Source organism: Netta rufina (assembly GCF_964035555.1).
Source record: "Netta rufina genome assembly, chromosome: 19".
NCBI classification, from domain to species: Eukaryota; Metazoa; Chordata; class Aves; order Anseriformes; family Anatidae; genus Netta; species Netta rufina.
The window spans coordinates 8780609-8803903 of NC_140143.1; the positions used below are offsets into that span (position 1 = coordinate 8780609).

General features: G+C 51.2%; 1 protein-coding gene across 6 annotated transcripts in view; it reads right to left on the reverse strand.

Moving 5' to 3' along the window:
- The window catches only part of UNK (unk zinc finger), a 41877-nt gene extending 21769 nt beyond the window's left edge, over positions 1–20108 (reverse strand). For all 6 annotated transcript variants that reach the window (XM_084298748.1, XM_084298747.1, XM_084298744.1 and 3 more), the window contains exons 1-5: positions 19977–20108; positions 2629–2838; positions 846–1022; positions 310–440; positions 51–186 (exon numbers count right to left, since the gene is read on the reverse strand). In XM_084298748.1, the coding sequence (XP_084154874.1) occupies positions 51–186; positions 310–440; positions 846–1022; positions 2629–2838; positions 19977–20074 (752 nt within the window). In that variant the 5' untranslated portion in view covers positions 20075–20108. The remainder of the gene's footprint in view (positions 1–50; positions 187–309; positions 441–845; positions 1023–2628; positions 2839–19976) is intronic.
- Between the last annotated feature and the right edge of the window lie 3187 nt (positions 20109–23295).

Sequence of the window (23295 nt, forward strand, 5' to 3'; positions counted from 1 at the left end):
CCTCACCACTCAATTCAGCTGGGAAACAGAAGACCCAGGCCCAGGATTACCTGTATTTGTGTTTTCTTGGGCTTCTTCTTCTGTCTTTGCTATTGTGGTAGTAGGGACAGGCATAACCCTGCCGACAGAGGCGGGGGGGTTTCTTACATTGCTCTGTCTTGTAATTTCCCAACACATACGTTGTATCTGCAAGAGACACAACCAGTTAGTTACCATGATCTCTATTTATTACACAAAGGTTTTTAACAGGAGCATGCACTCCACAAGCACCAGACCTTCCCAGTCCTGCAGAGCTTAATTGACACTCACCTTGCCACCTTGGTTCCTCGCTGAGTATTTTTTCTATCATAGCATGGCTAGCAGCAACTGCAGACTGACCCTCTATGCCACCTTCTGATGTAGTCTGACCATTCTGCAAAGCCTCCATGGCCTGAAGCTCCCTTGGTGGACAAAATCAAGTGAACAACAGACAGATTGAGCAGGTGAAGACAGATAAACGCTGATAAAAACTGTGACATACCATGCAACCATTCTTAAGTGGGTGCATTTCATTCATACTTTTTTTTGTCAGAACATCCTTAGTCAAACAGTAACTGCAATACCTGCTCTTCATCCTCTGACAATTCCGGATGCACTATTTTGACGCCCCCACCAGTTCCCACATCACAACTAGCTTAAAGTGTGCTCCCTCCCTGCCCCGTTTTGAGTATCCTCCCTGGAGATTTGGTAGACCTACCTTTTTAGGAATGGATACATCATCATCACTCCAACACCAAGCATTTCACTCTGAAGCAGTATGGTCCCAGAAATGACCCTTTTCATACAGAACCCCAAGCCCTACTAACCTGATGTCATACACCGGAGAGCGCAGATCATGGGGCCCGTGAGCAAAAGCACAGTGGACTCCGTTCTTTGTGCAGTTTCCCTTGGAGTCTGTCTCATGGATGCAGATTCCAGTTTTGTAGTAGCGCAAGTGATACCTCCTCTCTGTGTCTCCAGTAGTTCTGTGCAAGAAGGGGCATCTGAGGTACAGAAGAAGGGGAAGAACCGCCACAGTTTAGTCACACAGACTCAACACTATCAGGAGACAAATTGCCAATATAGGATGCTGTTGGCAACGCTTTTGCTAACTCTCCTTCTCCTATTGTGCCTTCCAACATTACAAAGAACCCTTAAACCTGTCACTGCACAGTATTTAGTAGTTTCCCTCCAAAACAGACAACTGAATTACTAAGCCAGCAGCAGCTTATTATTCTACCCTACTGACTGCCAGGGATCTGGAAAAGAGCAAGGACACTGTCGAGGCATTCTGATATACTAGCCATGATTGAAGGGACATCACATGGCACAAACCATTTCCCCATCTAGACTTCGTGCTGTTACTGTTTCCTGCTGGTAACAGCCTTTCCTCCTACAGGGCTGCGACAGTCTATCTATAGCCAGATGCATCCTTTATGCAGAGCACAGGACCAGAAAGGAGAATTACGACTCTAACATTTTAATTGATGTTTTGTTTCCCCTCTTAGGCAGAAAAAGAATAATCTACACCAGGAAATATAAAAAGAACGTGATAGAATCGGTGAAGTTTATGCATTGCAGTGTTTAGCTAAAAATACAAATCAGCAGGATTTTGAGATAGCAGCAGTTTTCATTTGTTGAATTTGAGCCAGATATGAGACAGTGATCTAAAAGCCAAAGGCCCCAAATATCTTATTTTTCCAATCCCTTCCAGTTCTCTTACAAGAAGGAAGAAAAGTATTGAAACAGAGGCCTCAGGCTAGGGATTTAGTCCATTCTGCTGCAGCCACAAGATCTTTACTTAATCGGGCAAAAAAATATTGTTTTCCCAATAAATAGCATTTTTCTATGTGTGTTTATACTGGCACAAAGAAAGGGAACTGAAATTCCATCTTTCTATAGCATCTCTATATAAAACACTCTCTATATTTGACCATGGTTTGGCTACACTATTTATTCTTCCATATCTGTCACGTGGGTGAAGTCATATTGCTGTGTTAACCCATTAACTGCAGGAACCTGCCACATACACAGCAGAAACACTTGCATCTCTCACTTAAACTTACCACAGTCACAAGGAGGGAAAACCCAACAAAACAAACTCTTCCTCCTGTTGCCTTATTCCAGACACCTGACCTTTCCCTACTGGCTTCTTAAAAGATCACGAAGACAAAACAAACTGGCAAGAAATTAGTATGATTCAAAAAGCTGGGTATGGATAATTCAGGGACAGATTGAGGACAAAATTCCTACTCTTTCAGCAATCTGTTAAAAACTGAGCTATAAAGCTACTGAGCAAAAGCTATAATTTGACAATTAGGGACTTAGAGGAAGAATCTCTTTAAGTCCATTTGTCAGCTAGCTCTTTTTCACACCAGCTTTGCTAAAAATACATGAAAGCTGAATTCCCATCAACTTTGGTATCATCTCTGCAGCAGGCCTGGAGTACAGGGATTGCTACTACAGTTTTTACATCTGTTCTCATGTTACGTACGCTACACAGCTGCTTTGCTGCTGACTTGCCTCATCTCTACAAGACCTGGCTGGAATCATCACTGGACCCATCCCAAAAGCCTAATGCCTGAAAAGCAGGGTGCAGTCTTTACTCACTCATCTCCTTCTGGGCAGATTCCTGTGGTCTCGTCATACTTGGTACAGTAAATGTCAGGGCTGTAGTTAAATGTACCATCCCGGCGGCGGATAGATCTGCGACGACGCTGGTTGACAAAGTGCCAGTGGAAGCAAGTGTAGGGCCGGTGCTGAGTGCACTTGTGCTGCACGAAGAGAGGGCACTGCTCCGTGCGGAACTCCTTCAGGTAACTGCAGACAGAAGCCCAAAAAGCAGAATTTTAGGACTGGGATGGTGGTTGGAGATAACCAATTTCCCCACAGAGCCTGTGCCAAACCAGAGCATCTGTCCCAGAGGTGCACACTGTCCTTCCCACACCTGCCTGGATTTTCCTCTCAGCACTGCAGGCTGCGAGCTGCTGGTTGTCTGTAAGGGGCAGGTATCAGTTACCAGGTTGGTTAACACAAACTGGAAAGCTAAAAGTAGCTGGAACTGCTTTGTGTCTTCCGGTATCATTGCAAAGAGGCTTTTCACAATCTTAGAAAACCGTTTGTGAGAAAAGACAACTCTGAAGTACCTTTCCAACCGTTTCTATCTCTAAATCTGAGATATGGGCAAAAAGGGTTTTCCCTCAGAGGTCAGTTTAAAAAAAAATAAATCAATAAAATAGACTTCTTTCAAGTTACTGAGAGAAAAAGATTTAAAGAAAACAACAACAACAACAACTTTTCCACCTCTTTTCCTCCTAGTTTCTCTCTGTTTCTCCTTCAGGCACATGCCAGCTGCAAATATAAAATCAATCCATTTCTCTCCTGCAATCTTGTGAATTCGGGACTCACTCTTGAAAAGCAGCGTAACTATCCTCAACTCCTGGATGCTTACATGCTTTACTTTCATGTGTAATTCTCTGAAAGTACGTGCCTTCTTTTATCCCGAGAACTAAAGAAGTCACAAGCTTTTATTTGTGACACTAATGACAGTCTCTAAACCCAGATTGTAGAGGATTACAAAATGGTTTAGATCAACACGATGATCTGACTGACTGTGATCTGTGTGGAGGTGCTTACCAACCCCATGCTGCCCGAAACCCCCCAGGGACCCCCCCCAGGTATTTTGAGAGAACACACCAACAACTCGAGCAGCTTGGACCCAAACCCCATGGGGTGAGGCTCCAAGAACACCACAGAAGGCCCCCAGCAGACCAGGGGTAACTGCCTCCCACAACAGCTCACACTCTGGTCTCTTATGTTTAGAGGTTTAAAGCAGGGAGGAACAAAATCTGACCGTCAGATAAACGCTGGCATTCTGCTGGAAGCAGCAGGGTGGTCTAACAGCAGATGCGGACTCATTTTGAGCTGTGTGTATACATCAAGGCAAAACAATGGAGTACAGGAATTTATGAGGTATTCATTCCCATACCATACAATCTATCACACTTCTAAATAAATGGAAATGTTCCTGATGCCTAAAGATGTATTTACAAATATTGCACTGAACTCAGTCAGAGAGCAACAGCTGTAAATGAAGTATCCTTTCCTCCTCACCCGAGGCTGACAAGAAAGCCTCAGGAAAACAGATGTATCCAACAAAAGTGATTTTATTTGTTCGCTCTGAGGAGAGACTAGCAGTGGTGAGAGCTTTCCTACATGGGATTTTGCCAGTGTGAAAGGATAAAAGCTCCTCCTCTTTAGCCTCCAGAGATGTGGGATGTGCCTTCGCCCTGGATCTGTGAAGGCCGCGTGCCCTTTGCACCCTGAGCCCACCCATTCCCAATATCCGCACTGGGGCCTACTCCTTAATGCCAGAAAATGTGGAGGCAGCATGCAGAAACAGGTCCGTTTGGAGCAGACGAGGGCTAACAACATCGCTTTGTTCCTTTTGGCTTTTAAAAAGCCGGCTCCCTTCAAATGGAGGTCCCCACTCCAAGCACAGCAGTTCATCTGAAAAGGGAATGTTGTGAGAGAATTAATCCATGCTTGGACAGCTTTCCAAGCCGTTGGACCAAGTACAGGTGTAGAAGGAATTCTCCAGATTATTTTATCTTATCAGTGCGCTAATAAGACTTAGGAGAGAAGTGACTGTAACAACACTTAGGTTAGAAAGTGAATTAAGCAAACTTAAGCAGCATGAGCTGACTGCGCTGCGGGATACGGCCTGGTCACCAGCCAGGCCCTTCCACCCAGACGTCTCCACATACACCTGAGAGGGGAGGTTTTATTTTCATGCTGCTGCTGTTTTACATGCAGAGAACAGCAAAACAGGGGCTGCGTGCCCCAGCCAGTGTCATACAGCATTCAGAGCCAGCGACGGAAACCAAAAGAGCATTCATCTTCACCAAAGTGAGTGAAGAGTCCAGGCTTAATTTGAGGACCAGCATCATGAACCTCGCCAGTGCTCTGAGACCTGAGGGGAGATATCAGACCTAAACCACCCAGGCATCAAGCCCAGCACTCCAGTCCAGTCCTCTAGTGAAAGGCATGTATGAAACATGGCATTGAAAAAAAAAAAAAAAAAAAAAAAAAAAAAAGCCTAAAAATATACGATCAACAAGCTGAAATGGCTTCGCTTTAACTGGAGAGTTTAAAAACGTACACACAGCCGAGGGAGTTCGGTCCCTGGAGTGTCAATTGTTGCTGAAGAGCATTTGAAAATTAATTGCATTTCATGATTGGCTAAACTCCCTGGAGAAACATTTATTATAATGTAAATGAGAGATAATTACATAAGTAAATGGTTCACCTGAGAAGTGTTTAACACCTAACTCGCTTCATCAGAAACTCATGCTTTGATGCTGTCTATTAAATAAATGATCTCTCACTCTTCATTTCAAAGCGAGCCCCGCAAACAGGTATCACCGAGCTCGGCAGCAACACATTAACTGCGCACCATCACCTTTGCCATCAAGCCCAACAGAGGAAAACCAGAGTTGTCACATTAACTCGGTCATTTCAAACCTTTCAATCACTGCTTTGGGTTCTTTTTTTTTTTCAGCCCACTGTAACATTTTAACTCGCCCTCCTCCACAATAGCCTGAATGGTAAATTGCCTTATAGGCCTCTATTTTCTTGATTTATGAATTGAGTTTTGGCTCCTTTGGGGGAACACGGGCCACTCAACCAGCCACTTTGTATTAAAATATATGAGAGACATCCAAACCACATGTGTTTTGGGAACAGGGAAAGGATATACGGACTGTATGACTGCAATGTGATTGCTCACTAAGCAGAATGCTATTAATATTTCAATAGTCTCTCGGCAAAGGCTCTAAGCAGAACACACTGTCGTGACAGATCCTCCTGGCATGCACGGTCTCCGCAAATACTTTCCCAGTGGACTTGGGAAAAGGAATTTTTGAACGACCCTTCAAACTGAAAACATGCTGATAACTGGTACATATTTCACAGCATGTCAGCCAAATGCCATGCCTTTACAGGAAGAGGAAATCTAGCAATGATAACTCACATTTCTCAACTCTCTGAAGAGCTCAGGAAACTCTACACAAGGGGCAGACAAATTAGTACCCTGCTTCACATAGGAGTTATTTCTATATTTGTTAGAAAAAAAAAAAAAAAAGACTTGAAACTGATCAGTTTTGCATTCATCTACTTAACACACATATAACACAAGAGAAAGTGCTTTATTTAATATTTTCAAGCTCAATTTTTTAAGAAGCAGAAAGCACATAGCATGATCTTCTCGTGATACGACATTAAGTCAACAGCAACACCCAGGTTCCTGGAGGAAACCTTATCATTTACAATTCCTACCAAAGACAAATGCAATTTATCTAAACAAATAAGACAATACCGGCCAGAACAATGCCTGTCACCAGGCTGAACTGAACTTGCTGCTGAGCGGGACAGCTGCTACTAGAAACGAAAGCTTCTTTCACTAGGAAGACGATGGGAAAGATGACTTTTCCCAACTAGCTTTGGGAACTCCTGGAGAATAAAAGGAGCTGCAAAGTCCTGGCGCAGGGGGACAACACACCAAGAATTTTACTTTGTTGAAATCCCACTTCCTGCAGGCTGGGAAGTGGGAAGGGGCAGTAATAACTCTCCGCCAGAGTTTATGCTAGCAGGGGAACTGCCAACTGCCTGTAACTGCTAGCAGCAGCTCAGCAAGTGTTTGCATCTGCAGCCAGCAACTGCAGCCAGTTCCCCCTCTGCCCTGGGGGGGATCGAGCTGCAACCTGCTTCGGGAGCTGCAGGTGGAAAGACAGGGTATGGGGGAGATGCAAAATTGCACTTCCAAATGTCACCACCACCACCAACAAAAAAATCAAACCTAAAAAAGGGGAAGAAAAACACAAGAAGAAACTAACCGAGAAGCTTCATTTGCAAACTCAATAATTGCAGCCTTGTCCTGGTCGCATTCCTCGCCTGCTGCTGCAGAGATCGCTCGGCTTGCTGCAGCGTTGCTGGTTTGGCTGTGCGAGCAGCCGGCGTGCTCAAGCAGCGCGGCGCGCAGGATACCTGCATCCATAACATGTTCCAGGGCCGCAGACTTCCTGCCAAACTTGATAAAAGTCACGCATGCACTGGCGTGAGCTCAATTCAGGAAAATGTGCTGGTAATGCACGAAGACAGCTGAGCTCTAAATTCCTCGTTAAAAGCCTTTCCCAAAGCTCCCTGAAATCACTGGAAGACGCGCAGTGACGCCAGAAGAGAAATCTCTGCTTCATAGCAGAGGGATCAGGAGGACTGGGGGGGAGAGGCATTGTTGACGAAGGTGGAAAAGAAAGGAGAAAAACAACTCCTCCAAATCCCTGTTCTTCCCACAACACAAAGCCGGGCTCTCCTTCCCTTCCAGCACCCCTGCGCTGTCTTTCTGCAAGCCCCAGGACGGGCTCCTCTCCTCGCAGCCCTCCTCACTCCTCCCCATCAATTCCCTTTCTGCCAAAATTCTTTTCGGGCCCAAAGAGAGCACCGAGGCTGACAAACAGGATCTAAATCTTCTGCAGCAGTACGACAGCAGAGAGAAAACCATGAGGTAATTGTCTAATCCAGACTAAGGCACTCTGCCTGTACAAGGAGGACAGCACGGAGACCTCATGCCAGCATCATCCAGGTTCTGCGTGCACATGGTGGGTGCCTACACCCACACAACGATGCTAAAGAACCTCTCGGAGAGGCCCACGTGAGTGACTTGTGCTGGATTTTGTGGTGTGAGACCGAAATAAACCACGGACACCTTTCCTGGGAGCCCCAGCCATGGGGCCCCATCCCCGCAGCAGCTCCCGTCACATGAAGCCACTCGCAGGAGGCAGCACGGGTCACTCTCAGGTAAATCTAACCAAGAACCCTGCAAATAAAGTGCCTTTTGTTTAAAAAAAAAAAAAAAAGGAAAAAAGAAAGAAAAAAGAAAACAAACAAACCTCCATTTCCTGTGAAGATTTCAGAGATAAGGAAGAAAATGCTCTCATGCCAGTAACGTTTCTTTTAGTCCTGTCTGCCTGCATCTCTTGACAGACAGGATCATGCAGCAAAAATATAATTTTATCGGCATAAAGTAGCTGGGAATGCCGTGGGCTTGTGCTGGCCTTTTTACATCCGTGACGTCCCGCTGTTTCAGACAGGACAGCACGAGGCTACGCCACAGACCTCTCTGTAAAGTTTCAGGTGGTCCCCGCACACCGCAGCCACGGGCAGAGCTTTCTGAGCCCTGCTGTGTGAACGACAGAGGTCACTGCTCCCAGCTGCTCCCCGGCTTTCCTCTGCTGGAAGCTCCCCTCAGCACCCACCTTTCCAGGCAGCAGGAAGCTCAAAGTTTCCCTCATTCAGCTTAGGAATAAAGAAAGAAAGAAAGAAAATTACCAGCGCTGCTTCAAAGTTTAAATGAGTGGTTCAAGCTAGCGCAGAATTGTCTGAAGCAAACCCAACGTGCTTCCCCAACAGACTCCTGCAAAGTGGGCAGCATTGCAAAACCCAGGAAAAAAAAACAATGCTCCTGTAGATATAGATGTTTCAAATTCAATACAGCTTATTATTGAAAATATTTTCAAAACCGCTGTTTTCTTTTTAAGCTCAGAGAACCAACCCAACACAAGGGGAAAAGAGCTGTCCGTATTTAATCAGCTCTCTAAATTCATTTCACCCTCATAAAATTTTATTACAGAAGATGATATCAAACACGCTTTAAGTAAGAAACCCATGACTCAATTATTTTCCTTTACTGAACTGTGGTATTCCAATTGAAATGAGTCAGTGGCGCATGACAGTATCTACTTATTCCAACAGGATACTCAATAAAAATCCTACTAATGTACCTTTTGTCTAACATATCATTACTGACAGGGGGAAAGCCACGATATGCAGCTCTGACATTGCTCCGGAGTTTTTGCTCTTCAGTCAAAGATACTCGAGAACAACTGTAAATAAAGAAAGAAACGGGGATTTAAAGAAAAGCATGGCTTCACGATAATTAGCCCGCAATGGATATTGTGAGATTATTGAGATTTGGGTTTCTCTGCGCCGGCAGTTCCCTGTAACACCCTGCCACATCTCCTGGCACACCAGCAGAGCGGCTGGAAGGCTTTGCTTTTAGGGAATTCATCAGCACGCCAAGAAGGTCAGCGAGGCGCCAGCCTCGGGGGCTTTTACTGCTGCCAGCGCCCACGGCCTCCGAACACCTTTCAGAAACAGGGTTTGACACTACCTTTCCCAAGACATCTTATAAAATGTTTTCATTTCGATGCAAAGCGAGCTTCCTGACAGGGAACGCAGCCTTCCACTCCCGTGATTTCTTGGGATTTGGGAGGAAAAAAAAAGCATGAAAGAAGCAATCTAGCTTCACAGGAGCTGAAACTTCACAGGGGTGGGCACAGGGAAACCGCACTCCCCACCCCACAGCTGGGGTCTGCCCGCAGCCTGCTCTAAAACCTGCCTAGACCCCTGGCAAGGAAACATTCAGCATCCTTCTAATCAGAGCAGGAGTTCAGACAAGTTTGTTCCAACAAACGGCTGGGGGGAGCTGAGTGTGGTGGTTTTTTTTTTTGCCGTTGTTTAAAAAAAAAAAACCTTACTAGCAGATGTCATTTCGTATTGAAATACAGTCTCACGCTAGTCACAGCTGAGTATCAAACAAAATAATAAGCATTTAATAATTGCAAACACATTTAGCAGCAAGCTTGATGGTTTTCATCGTGATTTCAGGGTAAGTTTTCTGAGCAGGCTTTGGCAGGAACCTTTATCAGTCACCACTATTGTGACAGAATCCAATGCTAGGACCGATTTAACAAAAATACCAATTTAATGCTGTTTTTCTCAACAAGCTCCCAGACCTGCTCAAGCCCCCATGCCCCCAACACAAAGGATTTTTGCACATGCCATGCATCGCCTTCCACAAAACACGAGCATCGCTCTTTTTCAGCACACCTCAACAACCGCTCGGCTTTTTCCCTTTCCACGCTGTCAAGTCAGGTGCAGTTTTGTAAGCCTTGAAAAGATTAGAAAGCATTTAAACCTCCGAGGAAAATAGATGGGCCACTTTATAAAAACAAAAGGCTGCCAGCGACCGCGGGGAAGGAAAAAAGGATGAGGAAAAAAGTTTCGGCAAGCTCCCATCTGTCAGGAAGACAGACTTCACATGCCTCGGTGTTTTCTTTATCACCTAAATAAATTGAACCATCAACTGGAAAAAGGTCACACCGCAGACAGCGCCGGGCGATCGTGAAGCTGTTTGATTTCCCCTTCTCCATTAGAGCTTGACAATAATGTCAGCCTAAGGGCGAAGAAAGAAAGTGAAAGTTGGAGAGACTCCTTGCAGATGCACGGAGCTGGCCTGGGTTGGTCGCAGAGGCGTTTTTGTTCGAGGCGCTCCCGTAACCCACGGTGTACCTCTGCGAGGAAAAGGACGACGGCTCCACGTCCGTAGCACATGGTGTGCTGAGAGGTTCCCCTGCTCTTCGCTGCAGAACTAGGGAGGCAGCACGCACCAGTTTTCCTTTTCCTCGACATCCGATGGATCTGGCAGGCGAAGCTGAGCTGGAAGCTTCCGCTTAAAGGCTGCAGGGTAGCGTGTGCTGCACAAACTGCAGCACCAGCTGCTATTTTGGGATGTCAAAGCACGCCGGGGCGGGTGACAATGCGAGCAAGTCAGCCGGACTCCACGGGAAGAACAAGGGATTACTTTGCGCTCGATCACTTTCCCGGCACTTTACAGACGGGAGCTTTAATTGATTGCTAAAAATAGCCCCGTCCGTCCCGAAATAGAACAGTGGCAACTCGCAGAAATTTTCATGAGGTTTGTCAATGGGAAGCAAAACATCTGACAAATGGCTGTTTCTCGTGGATACAGAAAAGCTAAGGAAAACAAAAAATAAAAATTGATGCTGCAGCACGGTGCCTAGCCGGGACAGGAAGACAGCCCCGCACCAGCTTCAGGGAAAACGCTGCTCGGTTTCCAGACAGCCAAAAAATGGCTTCGTTTGGAGAGAAATCCTGCCATGCAGCTCAAGCAGCTCACCAAGGCCGTGTCTCGGTGAGGAAAGGGAAGCGTGGCTTTGCATGCAGAGTTAAGGCCATAAAATCAAGGCTTGCCCTGTGCACCAGCAGCCAGGACCCCAGGCTCAGGGTTAGGGTTGCGTTACTGACCGTGGGTGTGTGGGGGTGCTCGGCCCCTCTTCCCTGCAGCCCAGCGTGGAGCTGTGCCATTCAAACCAGCCCAGTGGAACACCTGGAGGCTTTTTTTTTTTTTCTGTCTGCATGTTTTTTTTTTTAAAGCATCAACCTGTTGCATCATCAGGCCATGAATGGTAATAAGGCAGAGTAATTCCCATAAAACCCGTCTTAAACCCAAGTCTTTGTTTGCACGGAGCTTTCAGCTTTATAATTAAAACAATCCAAGGACAGGCACATGCAAACCCTTATCTAGAGGGCATTTTGGAGCTGTTTCCTTAGGAGCTATGAAGCCTTCAGCTCACGCTCACATTTCACCCAGTTTGATCTCCGAACGAGCTGGCCGTGAACACGCATCGCTCGGCGTGGCCTCAGGATTAACCACACATTCAGGCCGTCCACGCGATGTTTTAGAAACATTTTTCTAAATTGTTTTTCAGAAACAATTTTTCCAAGTCGGAGCAACGGATTTTCAGCTTGACAACACCCCAGCTGTGCCTAAAACAAGCCTCAAACACAGCCCTCATCGCTCTCCAGGTTGGTTTCTACTCCACACCCTATTTCGGGGCCACATTATTCCTCCCCTACAGCACCTGCCTAAGTGCTGAGCTTACGAAACCAGGATCGTATTGAAACGATTATGTTTCAGCAACATGTGGACTGAGCTCAACTGTTTCAGTGAAAATCCTCAAACTTAATGAAGCTGGACAGCTACACGCTGCTGGAGGCCTCCACCTGCTTCCATTCTCACTACAATACATCGACGTGTGCTTAAATATGAGCACGTATTTTACTCCTAATTACCTAACAGAAACATCCATCCGTGGGCTTTTTTCAGTCCCAAATGTGGAGAACACCCAATAAATCTTTGGAAACACCAGGTTCATATGGAGTTGACATGTATCAGGTTTGCTGGACTCGACCGAAATGAACCGAGGCCCGAAGAATACATCCATGTCCTGTGCTGTAAAAATTAAAACGCCAGCTTCCCGTGAGGTTTCTGACACAGCATTTCTCTCGGTGCTCCTTCAGGCCCTCCCAAAGCCTACCCAGGGTCAGCAGCTGTAGGAACACTTGGGGAGGCTGGCAATGGGGCCAGGCTGCTCGAAGCGCTGCATTACTCTCTCTGCTAGCTCCCTACAACAAAACATCCCACGCGCAAGGATCTGTAAAGGCTAATTCAGAACAACATTGCTTCCACACAAGCCGTTACACGGCTCTGGCTTTCAGCGATGGGTTTTTACGAGTGTTTTCCAAGCAGCTAACCTTCAGCACCCAGCCTCACAGGGGATGCTCCAGATGCTGCAGCCCTCCCTCTCCTGCCCGTGCCCGCAGCCTTCATGATCTAACAAGCAGCTCGAGGATCAGTTGCAGTCCCACGCTCACAACGATTTTAAGGCAGGACATGAACTGTCTGAAGGTCTGCACTAGCACTGAACCACAAGCATAAACCTCAAACTCCTCACGAAACGACGGCTCTGCAGAGCTCTCGTCCAGACCGCTCCACGTGCGAGCAGGCAAAGCTGTCTGCGCCCCTCCAGGCTGAGAGCCAGCCACATCTGCAGCAGGCACTTTGGAAAGGTTTACAGTTGTGAACAGACACTTTCTGTTGTGAGTTCGAAACAAAACACGACGATTACCTAGCAGGCAGAAACCTGCAGCCATAACACATGTGCCAGCACAGAAATAAAAGCCAGCTCTCACGGGCTGATTGTACAGAATCGCTGTTCGCCGTGCCGGTGATTTTCTCTGCGTCCATGGCAGCCCAACGGACAGGACCAGCACACCTCAGAACCAAAACCCTGCACCCAGACAGGTTGACAGGAGCACCGATGCTTCCCACAGCAGCACCACGGCATGAGGGGAAAACAGGCAAGCCCTGGGTTACGCCACCACGGCTCAGTTTGAGATGGGAACAAATCTTGCAAGGCATTCGAAACGCGCAAACCTTTGTTGTTGTTGCTGCTGCAGAGCCGCACGGTTGCCCCGAGGCATCTGCTGGTTTTATTCCTGTTCCGATGGCAATACCCAGGTGCTGTTCAGGGAAGCTCTCAGCTGATTGAAACTAAGAGGAGAACAATCACCTCGGAGCGGGCCGGGCGCGGAGCGGCTGCTGCTTTATGAACGGCGGTGACACGCGGAAGATAAAGATTAATGAGTGAAACAACACTGGCTGCAATTCAGACTTCTGCAGATACTCATCGGGTATAGGCTCAAGAAGCTATTTTCCTTTCAATGACTGCTTATTAATCTGAAAAGAAATTCTAGGCATGTGATGATAAAAAGCAACCCCACCATCATTTCCTACCTGGAATCAGCCGTGCAATTGTTCTTACAAGCCAGCGTGCTCCACAAAAACGTATCTGCACTCCTGACCAACAGATAGCTAGCGATGGCCTCAGATTTCTTGTCTGACAACAAACTCAGTCCAAGTTCCCCTTCTGCTGCTGTTCCAACAACCACATTCAATTTAACGTCCCTGACTTTTAATAAGAGATAGGAATCAGGCCAGCAGCCAGCATCTCAGAGAGCTCGCAATTTATTATCAACATTGCGATGGTGCAATTAGCTTCAGCACTGAAAAATGCCCATTTTTCTTTCAAAGGAAGCCCCAAACTTCCCTCGTGGTAACAACAGCCCCCTAAAGCTGAGCCGAGCCCCGCGGCAGCACGAGGCTGTGCCGCTCAGCAGCCTGCAACAAATTTCAGAGGAAATCGTTGGCACTCGTTTCAAGGGAGCATTCATTCCAAGTGATGCTTCAAATGTCAAACCGGTATTAACGGCATCAAGCACTGATCAAAATACACAAGGAATGACAGAGATTGCTGAGAAAATTATCGTAAGCATCTAAATGGGCTGGCAGCACTAGGTGGAGTTGGAGGAAGGCTTCAGCAGCTCCCTGCGAGCTCTCCTAGCGAGGCTGGGTGCTCCTGATTGCCCTGGAACAAAACACAAACTGTCTTAACGCAGTAGAGAAGAAAGGCAGCTAGGGGATCTGCCCTGCTGCACAGCCTGCTGGCACCTGGTCCCCGTTAGAGAGGACAGCGAGGGAATTGCCAGGCTGTGCACACAGGGCACGGCTTTCTCCGACAGCTCTGCACTTGGTTTGCAAGCCACGTGCTGGATGTTACACCAGGTTTATGAAGTGTATCAGGGCTTTACAGCACAGAAGCCTCTACGGCTGTCTCCCTCTTGCAGTCCACGATTTCACCAAGAAATTTAAGCAGATGTTAAGGAGGGATGTAAGGGATGTTAAAAAAAAAAACCTCTTGGAAACAGTGTAGATGTAGGTGATTCCTTTAAGCCAAGGGATGGACCAGGCAACTCCTCAGCACCTCTTTCAGCTCCGCCTTTTGGAATTTTAAAAAAGATTTAGGAAGTTTTCAGAAAGCACGAAGGTAACCGAAGAATTTTACCCCTCGGCATCCCCTCGAAACGAGCACCCCTCTCAGGGTCCTGACAAGCAGACGTTGTGGGACGGCTTCTAGGAGTTGGTCAGATGCTCTGCAAGGAGAGGAGTGCACGTTTCGGGGTCTCGCAGAAAATCAGAAGCCCTATTCTGGTGGCAAGAGCAGGTCTACCAAAAGTAGCACGCTGGATGCTGACAATTTGCCTTAAAATAAAGCCATGCTGGGGAGAAATATTAGGTAATAGGTAAGAGAAAAAATGGATCTATTGGGAAACCCTGAACTCTGAAGTTTTCTAAAACAATCCTTCAAATTACTTGTTTCCCATGCCACGCCAAATTATCCTGTACACTAACATAAATAACGTGGAAGCATTAACAAAGGCTTTCATTTCTGTTTGTTTGTTTTAAAATAAAAAATAAAATCTCAGAACCATTTTCCAAGTGGGAATGATTCTGTGTGATCGGACCTCTCCTCTTTCACGGGACTTCAGACTTGAGGAACACCAAACCTGGCCAGACCAAAACGAACTCGGAAAACGTCCGAATAGTGCGGGAAGCCCTCGGTGCACAAAATATTTACGTGCATCCCACGTAACAGTTATCTGCACGTGCATTCCCTGCCCGCTTCGATCACCCAAAGCACTCACTTCTGAAGCGTCAGCGCGGCGAGCAAGGCGCAGCTCCAGCCCTGCCTTAACACACCAGAGAAACGCCTCGCTGCAGCACCACGTGCACGGTCCAGAGCGGTGCAGGCTTTCAAAACCCATCCTCTGCAGTCCCCTAAAATCCAGGCTCCTATCCTCCAGCCTGCTTCAGCGCAGGGATTCAATGGCAAGCACGTACCGTGAGCGTGGCCCTTCCTGTAAACGCTCCAGGACTTTGCATTCCCAACTTCCCATGCTATTCACGCTTCCTAACAGCAGTTTGTGGTGGACGCGTGTGCAGTGAAGCTTGTGCAGACTTAAAACAAACAAACAAACAAATAAATAATAAAATAAAATAATAATAACAACAAAAACGACCAGCCGATACACACCTGATTAAATAAACCAACATTTATAGGTAACAACACAGTGGAGTGCTGGCAGATCTCTGGATTATAAATTATACTTTAAAAATATTTTTTTAAATAAATAAGGAAGGCACACTTATTCTGTGCTTTCCTAACTACCTACCTCCAAGGGTGTTACATAGTCTGAAATCTAGTAATGCACATGCTCGTTTTGTGTTTTTTTAGTAGGGGGATAGGTTTTGCTCCTGGGTAAGTCCGTACCAGTGTACTGGTGAAGGGTTCTCACCAGGAAAACCAAAGCAGCACGAGGGCAGCAGTTTGTGATTTCAGAGCTCTGCTGGTTGAAAAAGAAAACAATTTCAAAAGCCTCAACACCTTTGCTGGGCTGTGAGGACCAGGCACACCAAAAGCAGAATTTAACAGCGCAAATCCTTTTGTAAGACAAACGCTGAGGGTCCTGGAGGAACAGAAAGAGCAACAACTCTGAAAGTGCGTTTGCTGCACATCTGGGTTTTGGTTTTTATTTCCACAGACAGTCTGCACGGCTGAGATCAGACACTGCTCGCCCTGACAGCGATGAGACACTGTCCGCTGATACGAAGATAAGGATTACTCTGTGCTCCTACAAATGCTTTGAGGTGTGTTTCCGTGTGCCATTGTTTTGAGCAAGAATTTAAAAGTAAGATTTCGAGATAGATCAGACCGCGCGTGCAAGCTCTTCGCAGGAATCCAAATCCACCTGTGACCTCGCTCCTTTTATTTCTTCTTCACTTCTCATTTCTAGCGCTGTCCCAGCCCGAGTTCCTATTTAAGGCCGAGAAACCACGAGGCAAGGCTCTGCTCAAACACCCGCAGATCCAAAAATGCCTTGGGTACAAAGTCAGCTTGAGCTCTACCTCCAGCATTGCATCAGCCCGATTTCCATCCCCACTCCAAATGCCCTTCACTCGGGTGCACTGCTCCTTTTACCTCTACATGGCTGGCATCGAAACGGTTGTGAGAGAGAGCCTGGGTGAGCGCGACCCAGCAGGCTTTAATATGAGCACAAGGCACACGTCCCCGCGTGGATGCGGCTCCAGCACCGCTTACGGGGCACCGATCCTTCAGGAGTTTCCCCCCATTCCTCCCCTGGTGCAAAAGGGAAGACAAATTTCGGCCTTGTAGGCTGCAAAGCTTATCTGTGTGCAGCAAGGGGGGCGGGACGTGCTCCAGGCATCATGGTCCACATCTCAAGCAAGGGGACAGCCTGCGGGGAAACTCCCAAGTTTCTTTAGGGGATGGCTGTGGATATTTGAGACGGGCACGCTCCAGAGAATCGTCTTGAGTAGAGCTGGTCTGGGTTGTGTCCCACAGCTCTGTGCCCCACAGAGATCATAACCTAACTCGGGATATTTTCAACATGTTTATTTTGAATGAAGGAATGAATGAATGAATGCACTTTTTAAAGTTATCGTTATTAAATGGGTTAATTCATCTCCACCAGAAGACTTGGTTCCCTGCAGTTATCCCAGCGGCTGACTCCAGGTGAGCGCACAGCGAACGAAGGAGCCTTCTGCTTGTGCTTATCTAAAACTCTGCGAGACCAACGAGCACCCAAGCAGCTGGCCCAGCCTTTAGAGCTCACAATTAACGCGGCCAGTCGGCCTAAAAACCAACGAGGACCGCAACAGCCAAGCGAACAGACCGGACCGAAACAAAGCCGCTCGCTATCCGCGATGCTACGTGACTTCGCTTTCAGTTTCTTTGAACTCAGCCTCTGCTCCCGCTCATAGGTAACACATTAAAGACGAGAGCCCCAGACAGAAGCAACCCTGCCAGCCAGAGCTAAGAAACGGTGCACGGCCAACAATCGGTTGAGGTTTGACACACCGTACGCAAAGCAAAGCCGCTTCCCACTGCGAGCCATCAGCTCACCCCGCACCGCGCTCCTGCCCTCGGTCCGAGGGACACGGGGACACCGCACGGCCCCGCTCTGTGAGATGTGGGGTCGTGGGGCACGGCCGCACGCACGCATCCCCGAGCCAGGAACCCGGGGAGAGCCTGACGGCAGCTGCTGAGCGGTGCCTTACTCACTTGAATCCTGCAGACAGCAGCAGAGCAGATCCCCAGGTGAGGAATACGGCGTTCATAATTAAAGAGGAGTTTGGCACCAAAACGACTGCGTGGCTGGGAGTACTAACTGCACGCTAGCGAGGACACAATCAAAAGGGGTTTTTAGGCTCCTCTTCTACCAGCAAACCGTGACAACGGGGTGGCAGAGCATCAATAACTCTATTTTTCCCACATTTTCTCTTGCCTTGCATCTAGAATAAACAGCAAGGCGTCCACGCGAGATACAGAGCTGCACTGCAAAGTACCTAAAAATCTCATGCAAATACCAAGAGCTTAGGAATCGACACTGACACGGAAATTGGAAAACTTCCTGAGAAATCCAACCCAAACTTTCCAAGAGAGAGATTCCCCGGTACCAGATTGCATGTCCCCAGGGAACAGCACGCAGATAATTAAGCTTCCTCGAGTTTACCACTTGCAACCTTCACGTCGTTTTATGGAAACAAACTGTATTTAAAGAAAAAAAAAAAAAAAGGAAGAAAATATTTACATCTCGACAACGTACGACTTGCTCGCGCGGACGACCACCGAGCAAGCTGCCATATGGTATCGGGAGGACGTTTAGGGGCTGCTGTGACCTCGTGTACGAATCGAAAAGTTTCCAGGCACGGCTCGTGTCCCACCGACAGCACTCCGCGCTCCCCGAGCCCATCTTTCACTCGGGGTTATTCGCTCTTCCTGCAACTGTTTTCACTGAACTATTTTTAGCATCCATCTGAAAATAAGTGTTTTTCCCCTCTGGAAACAAAAAAAAAAGCTAATCACACCATCATCTTTGTTCCACGCTGTCCTCTTTTCCCCCTTTTCAGCTACTCGGTCCCACTCTTCCTCCTCCTCTGCCCGTTTCCAACAACCTTTCCTGCAGGGTTTCTTTCCTAATCTTTGATGTCCTCGTTTCCACGGCCACGCTTCGCCCCTTTGCCACCTTCATCTTCCTCCACGCGATGTCCTGGCTGTGTCCCTGCGGCCACCACCGCCGGGGCAGGCCCTGTCCCCTCTCTGTCACCACCACCGAGGTGAGGATGGCGAACACCCCGTTATCCCCACGTCTGGTTTTATTCCGCGTCTCACGTTGAAGCCCACCACCACTTTATAAAAACCAAGCGACAAGAGCAGAGACGCCAAACCTGCCCCTCTCACTACAAGCTCCGTGTTTCCTACACATCACCGACACCCTACACGGGTAAGGACGGACAGCACGGTGCACCATTCACAACCACGCTCCCAAACTTTATTATTTTAGGGATAAAATCGACATCCACATCTCACGCGGCTGAGCTGAGGGGCACAGACCCCGTGTGTCCCTGGGGTGATGGGGTCTCAATAGGGGAAGGCACGGGGCAGGTACGAGCCCTGAGGATGGGTGAGCAACGGGGGGACCCCAAATGGGCTGGGAGATCGATGGGGGGACCCCACACTGGCTTGGGAGAGCAACGGGGGGGACCCCACTGCAGGTGGGTGACTTATAGGGGATCCCAATGGGGATGGGGACCCCGCTCTGCCACTGATGACTGGTGGGGGGGGTCCCAAATCTGGCTGGGGGTCTGAGGGGGGACCCCTCCCCATCCCAGTGACCGATGGGGGGACCCTGTGGGACCAGGGTCTCCCTGGGGGTGGGCACACCCCAGGTGCGAGCCCCATGGCTTGGGGACTGACAGGGGGACCCCAACCGGGGGGGGACCCCACTGCATGTGGGTGACCCGGAGGGGGCCCTGCTCCGCCTGGGTGACACAGGGACAGGGCCGGGCCCCCGCTGTGCCACAGCGCCTGCCAGGGGGGGCCCCGCTCCGTGCGGGTGAGCCATGCCAACAGGCCCCGCTCCACCCCAGTGCCAACCAGTGCCCCACTGGGAACAGCTGTGGGGGGGGGGGGGCCGCAAGACCCCGCTGACAGGACCCCCCCACAGCCCTCCCCCTCCCCTCCCTCCTCCTCCTCCTCCTCCTCCTCCTCCTCCCCCCCCCCCCCCGCGGCCGCCCCGGTGCATGCCGGGCGGGGCTGCGGGGAGGGAGGGGGGGGGGGGGGGCGCGAGCCGCTCCCCCCCCCCTCCCCCCACCCTCCGGCCCGCTCCGGCTGGGGCCGGTTCCAGCCGGTGCCGCGCGCGCGCGCGACGGGGGCGCGTGCCGCCCGCTGACGTCAGGCGCGCGTTGGCGCGCGCGCGCGCGGCGGAATCGGCGGCGGCGGCGACAGCGGCGGCGGGGCGGCCCCGTGCGCGCGCGCGCGCGCTCTCCCTTTACGTACGTGTAGTGCTGCGGCTTCTCGGGCTGCGCCTGCAGCGCGCTGGCGGCGTTCGCGGGCCCGGCCGCGGCGGGGCCGCCCGGCAGCGGGCCCTTGGACATCGCCTCCCGCCGCCGCCGCCGCTCCCGCCGTGGAGACCTTTATTATTCACTCTGCGCGGTCCGCACGGAGGGAGCCCCGCGCAGGCGCCGCCGCCGCCATTGCCGCCCCGGCGGCGCGGGGCAGGCTGGGAGTTGTAGTCCCGCCGCCCGCGCGCTTTCCGCCCGGTCGGGAGGCGGTTTCCGGGCGGCGGGACTACGAGTCCCAGAAGGCCCCGCGCGGGCGGCGGGGGAGGCCGCTTCCTGCCGCGCGAGGGGCGCTGGGGGTTGTAGTGCGGGGGGCGGGGGGAGGGCGCCCCCGGGCGGTGGGGGGGGGGCACGGCGGCGGCGGCCTCCCCGCGGGCCTGGGCGCTGCAGGGAGCAGGAGGAGGAGGAGGAGGAGGAAAGGGAGGAAGGCCCAGGCAGCAGCGGGCAGCCTACCTGCGAGCAGCCAGCAGAAACACGGGGGCGGGGGGGCTCCAGGTTCAGCCCAGGCCTCACACGGGACCCCCAGAGCCCGGCAGGACCCAGCGGGACGGGACGGGGCGAGCAGGCGCCTCCCGGGGACTTTGCTCCCACAGCTGCCACCCCGCACGGCTCCGCTCGCGTGGCGAAGGGCAGCGGGAGTTTCTGTGGCAAACACCCCCCCTTTTTTTTTTTTTTTTTTTAAAGCTTTGCCAGCGTTGAGCAACGTTAATGATAAACCTCCGGGGCCGGTTTGCCCGCTGAGGTCGGGCGGCTGTGGCGGGGAGGTGGGGAAGGGCGTTAATCGCCACCCAGGCTCGGCATCCCCCGTGGGCAGGCTCGCAGCGGGGGCACCTAACAGCGAGCTCTCTGCCTTTGCAGGATTATCCGCGTGGGACCCACGCCGTGGCCGTGGAACAGCCCCCCCGCGGCAGGCAAACACACAGAATCACGCAGCTCGTGGTCGAGCGGGACGACTGTTCAAAGTCGGAAGGTGTGGAAGGATGTCACGTAGTGTCTCCATCCACATACACCCCGTTGGGTCAAAGGTACAGGCGCTGTCGGTGATGAACCCGCAGGAAAAACCTGCTCAGCTAATAACACTGCTGCTTCGTGCGCAGGGATTCGGAAACCACTGACTCGAGTCGCTCTGTGCTGCTGTTTACTTGACGATCTGGTGCGGACGCTGTTTCCTCTTCTGTTTCACAGTCAGGAAAACTCAGCACAGGAAAACTGCCAAGCGACAGAAACGTTTAGGATCCGCCAGCTAAGTGTGCCCAGGGTGCACTTAGTTCTGTCTGCGTGCACATCTTTGTTAACGCGTGGTCGTTTACTCCGCTCTGCTCTCTACGCCTTTCCCTCATCCTCTGTTTAACCCAACACAGCTTTTCTTCAGCCTTAATTCAAAGAGAAGGAAAATCAGAAGTATCTAAAATTAGAAGCGTAAGCAATCATCGCTCCAGAAACATGGGAGAGGAAATACCTGAGCAATGCCTCTCAGCTCCCAGTAACAAACGCCCAGCACCGGTCCCCTCACATTAGCAATAGCGTGCTATGCTTTTAAAAATACCAAACGTAAAGGCTGTGCAGTTTTCAGAACAGGTTTCTAGATTTCTTTCTCCTAAGTACAAACAACTCAGGCCAAAGGGGAACTCTTTATTTCAGGTCTCAATTTTCCAAACCACGTAAAACGCAAATGACTGTTTACACACACCTCCCGGCTCATCCCCTCGCTATGCTGCTTTTTGTCTCCGACAAGTAATTCACCTCGTTTCTTCACAGAGAGAAAATCAACCCGAAAAGGCGATCGGAGGCCGGGGGGATGCAACATGCCCCCGGCATCCCCTGCCCCGCCGCACATCACAGTGCTGTCGCACCGCGTTGGCGTGCGTTTGCTCGTCTCACCAGGGCAGAGAAGCAAACGAGACACACGCTCCGTACGTGCGGCAGAAGCCCTGCTCTGCCCGTCACACCAGGCGTTGGCCTGAGGGACGCAGGCGTTCGGGGAGGATGCAAAACCTTATGCAAAGTCTGCCCGATGGCAGCCGCTGAGCCGAGCGTGCGGGTACCTTGGGGAGCGGCTGTGGAGCAGGAGGCTGTTTGTGTTCGCTCCATGCTCGGCGTGCTACGACTGCGGGGCATTTGGGACCTGTTCTTCCTGCCCATGGCACCCTTCCCGTGGGGGCAGGGGCCGGCCTCCACCCCCAGCAGTCGCTCGGCTGTAATGAAGCAACGAGGCGCAGCGAGCCGCGACTCTGGAGGTAGCGACCTGCCCCAGGAGACACGGCGTTTTGACCTAATTGCTGTTCTCCTCCTCGATGCTACCAACAGGGACGAGGGATTCCGGCTTCCCACTTCCCCCAAAACTTTGCAGGGAGCTTTGGGAGTTCGAAGGCGCCCAGCAAGGCGCATGGGAGCCCGGTGTGGGGAGGGAAGTGGCAGTGCCAAGGGACAGGGCCTCCTCGCACACCCACACCCAGCACACGTCCCGGGGCGACGTCCCCGCTTGGCCCTGAGCATCGCTCCGATCCCGCTCACCTCCTGGAGCACCCCCCAGCCCCACAACTCCCCCGATTCCCCCCCAAAACCCCGGGACGAGCCCTTGCAGCCCCCCCAAACCCCTCCGTGACCCCAACACCAGCGGGTGACAAGCGCTGGCGGCCCGGCCACGCTGCGTGGCCGCACCAGGAGCACACGCTGCCTCCCGGGGGTGCTCGCACCCCCTCTCTACCACCTCCCCGTGCCCCCCTCCCCAACCCCGGTGGCTGCGGTCCCCCCACGGCCGGGGGGGGCACAGCGGGACCCGGGCACCCCCCGCGGCCCGGCCCCGCCGCTCGCAGCCGCCGCTAAAGGCGCTTTCTGGCGGGGCCGGGGGGCGGGCGGGCCGGCAGGCGGCGGGGCCTCGTAGCCCGCCCCGGGGCGAGGTGGCCCGGCGGGGCCGGGGGTAGCCCCGGTGGCCCGGTGGCCCGGCGCCGCTCGCCCCGCTCCTATTGACTTCCCATTGTGGAGCTTTGCAACAAAGGGTAGGATCCAAACCGTGCCCCGTTTCGTCCAATCAGCGCGCAGAGCGCCCGCCCGCCGCCGATTGGCTCCTTGGCGCTCCGCGCCGCCCAATCAGCCGCCGACTTTAACATCCAATCAGCGGCCGGGCGCTCGCCCAATCGGCGGCGAGGAACCGGAGCACGGCCTTTGTGTCTCGTGACGCCACGGCGCCGGCGGAGGTCCCGGCCAATTGGACGGCGCGCTGCTTTCGGGCATTGTGAGGTCACCGCGCCGTGTGC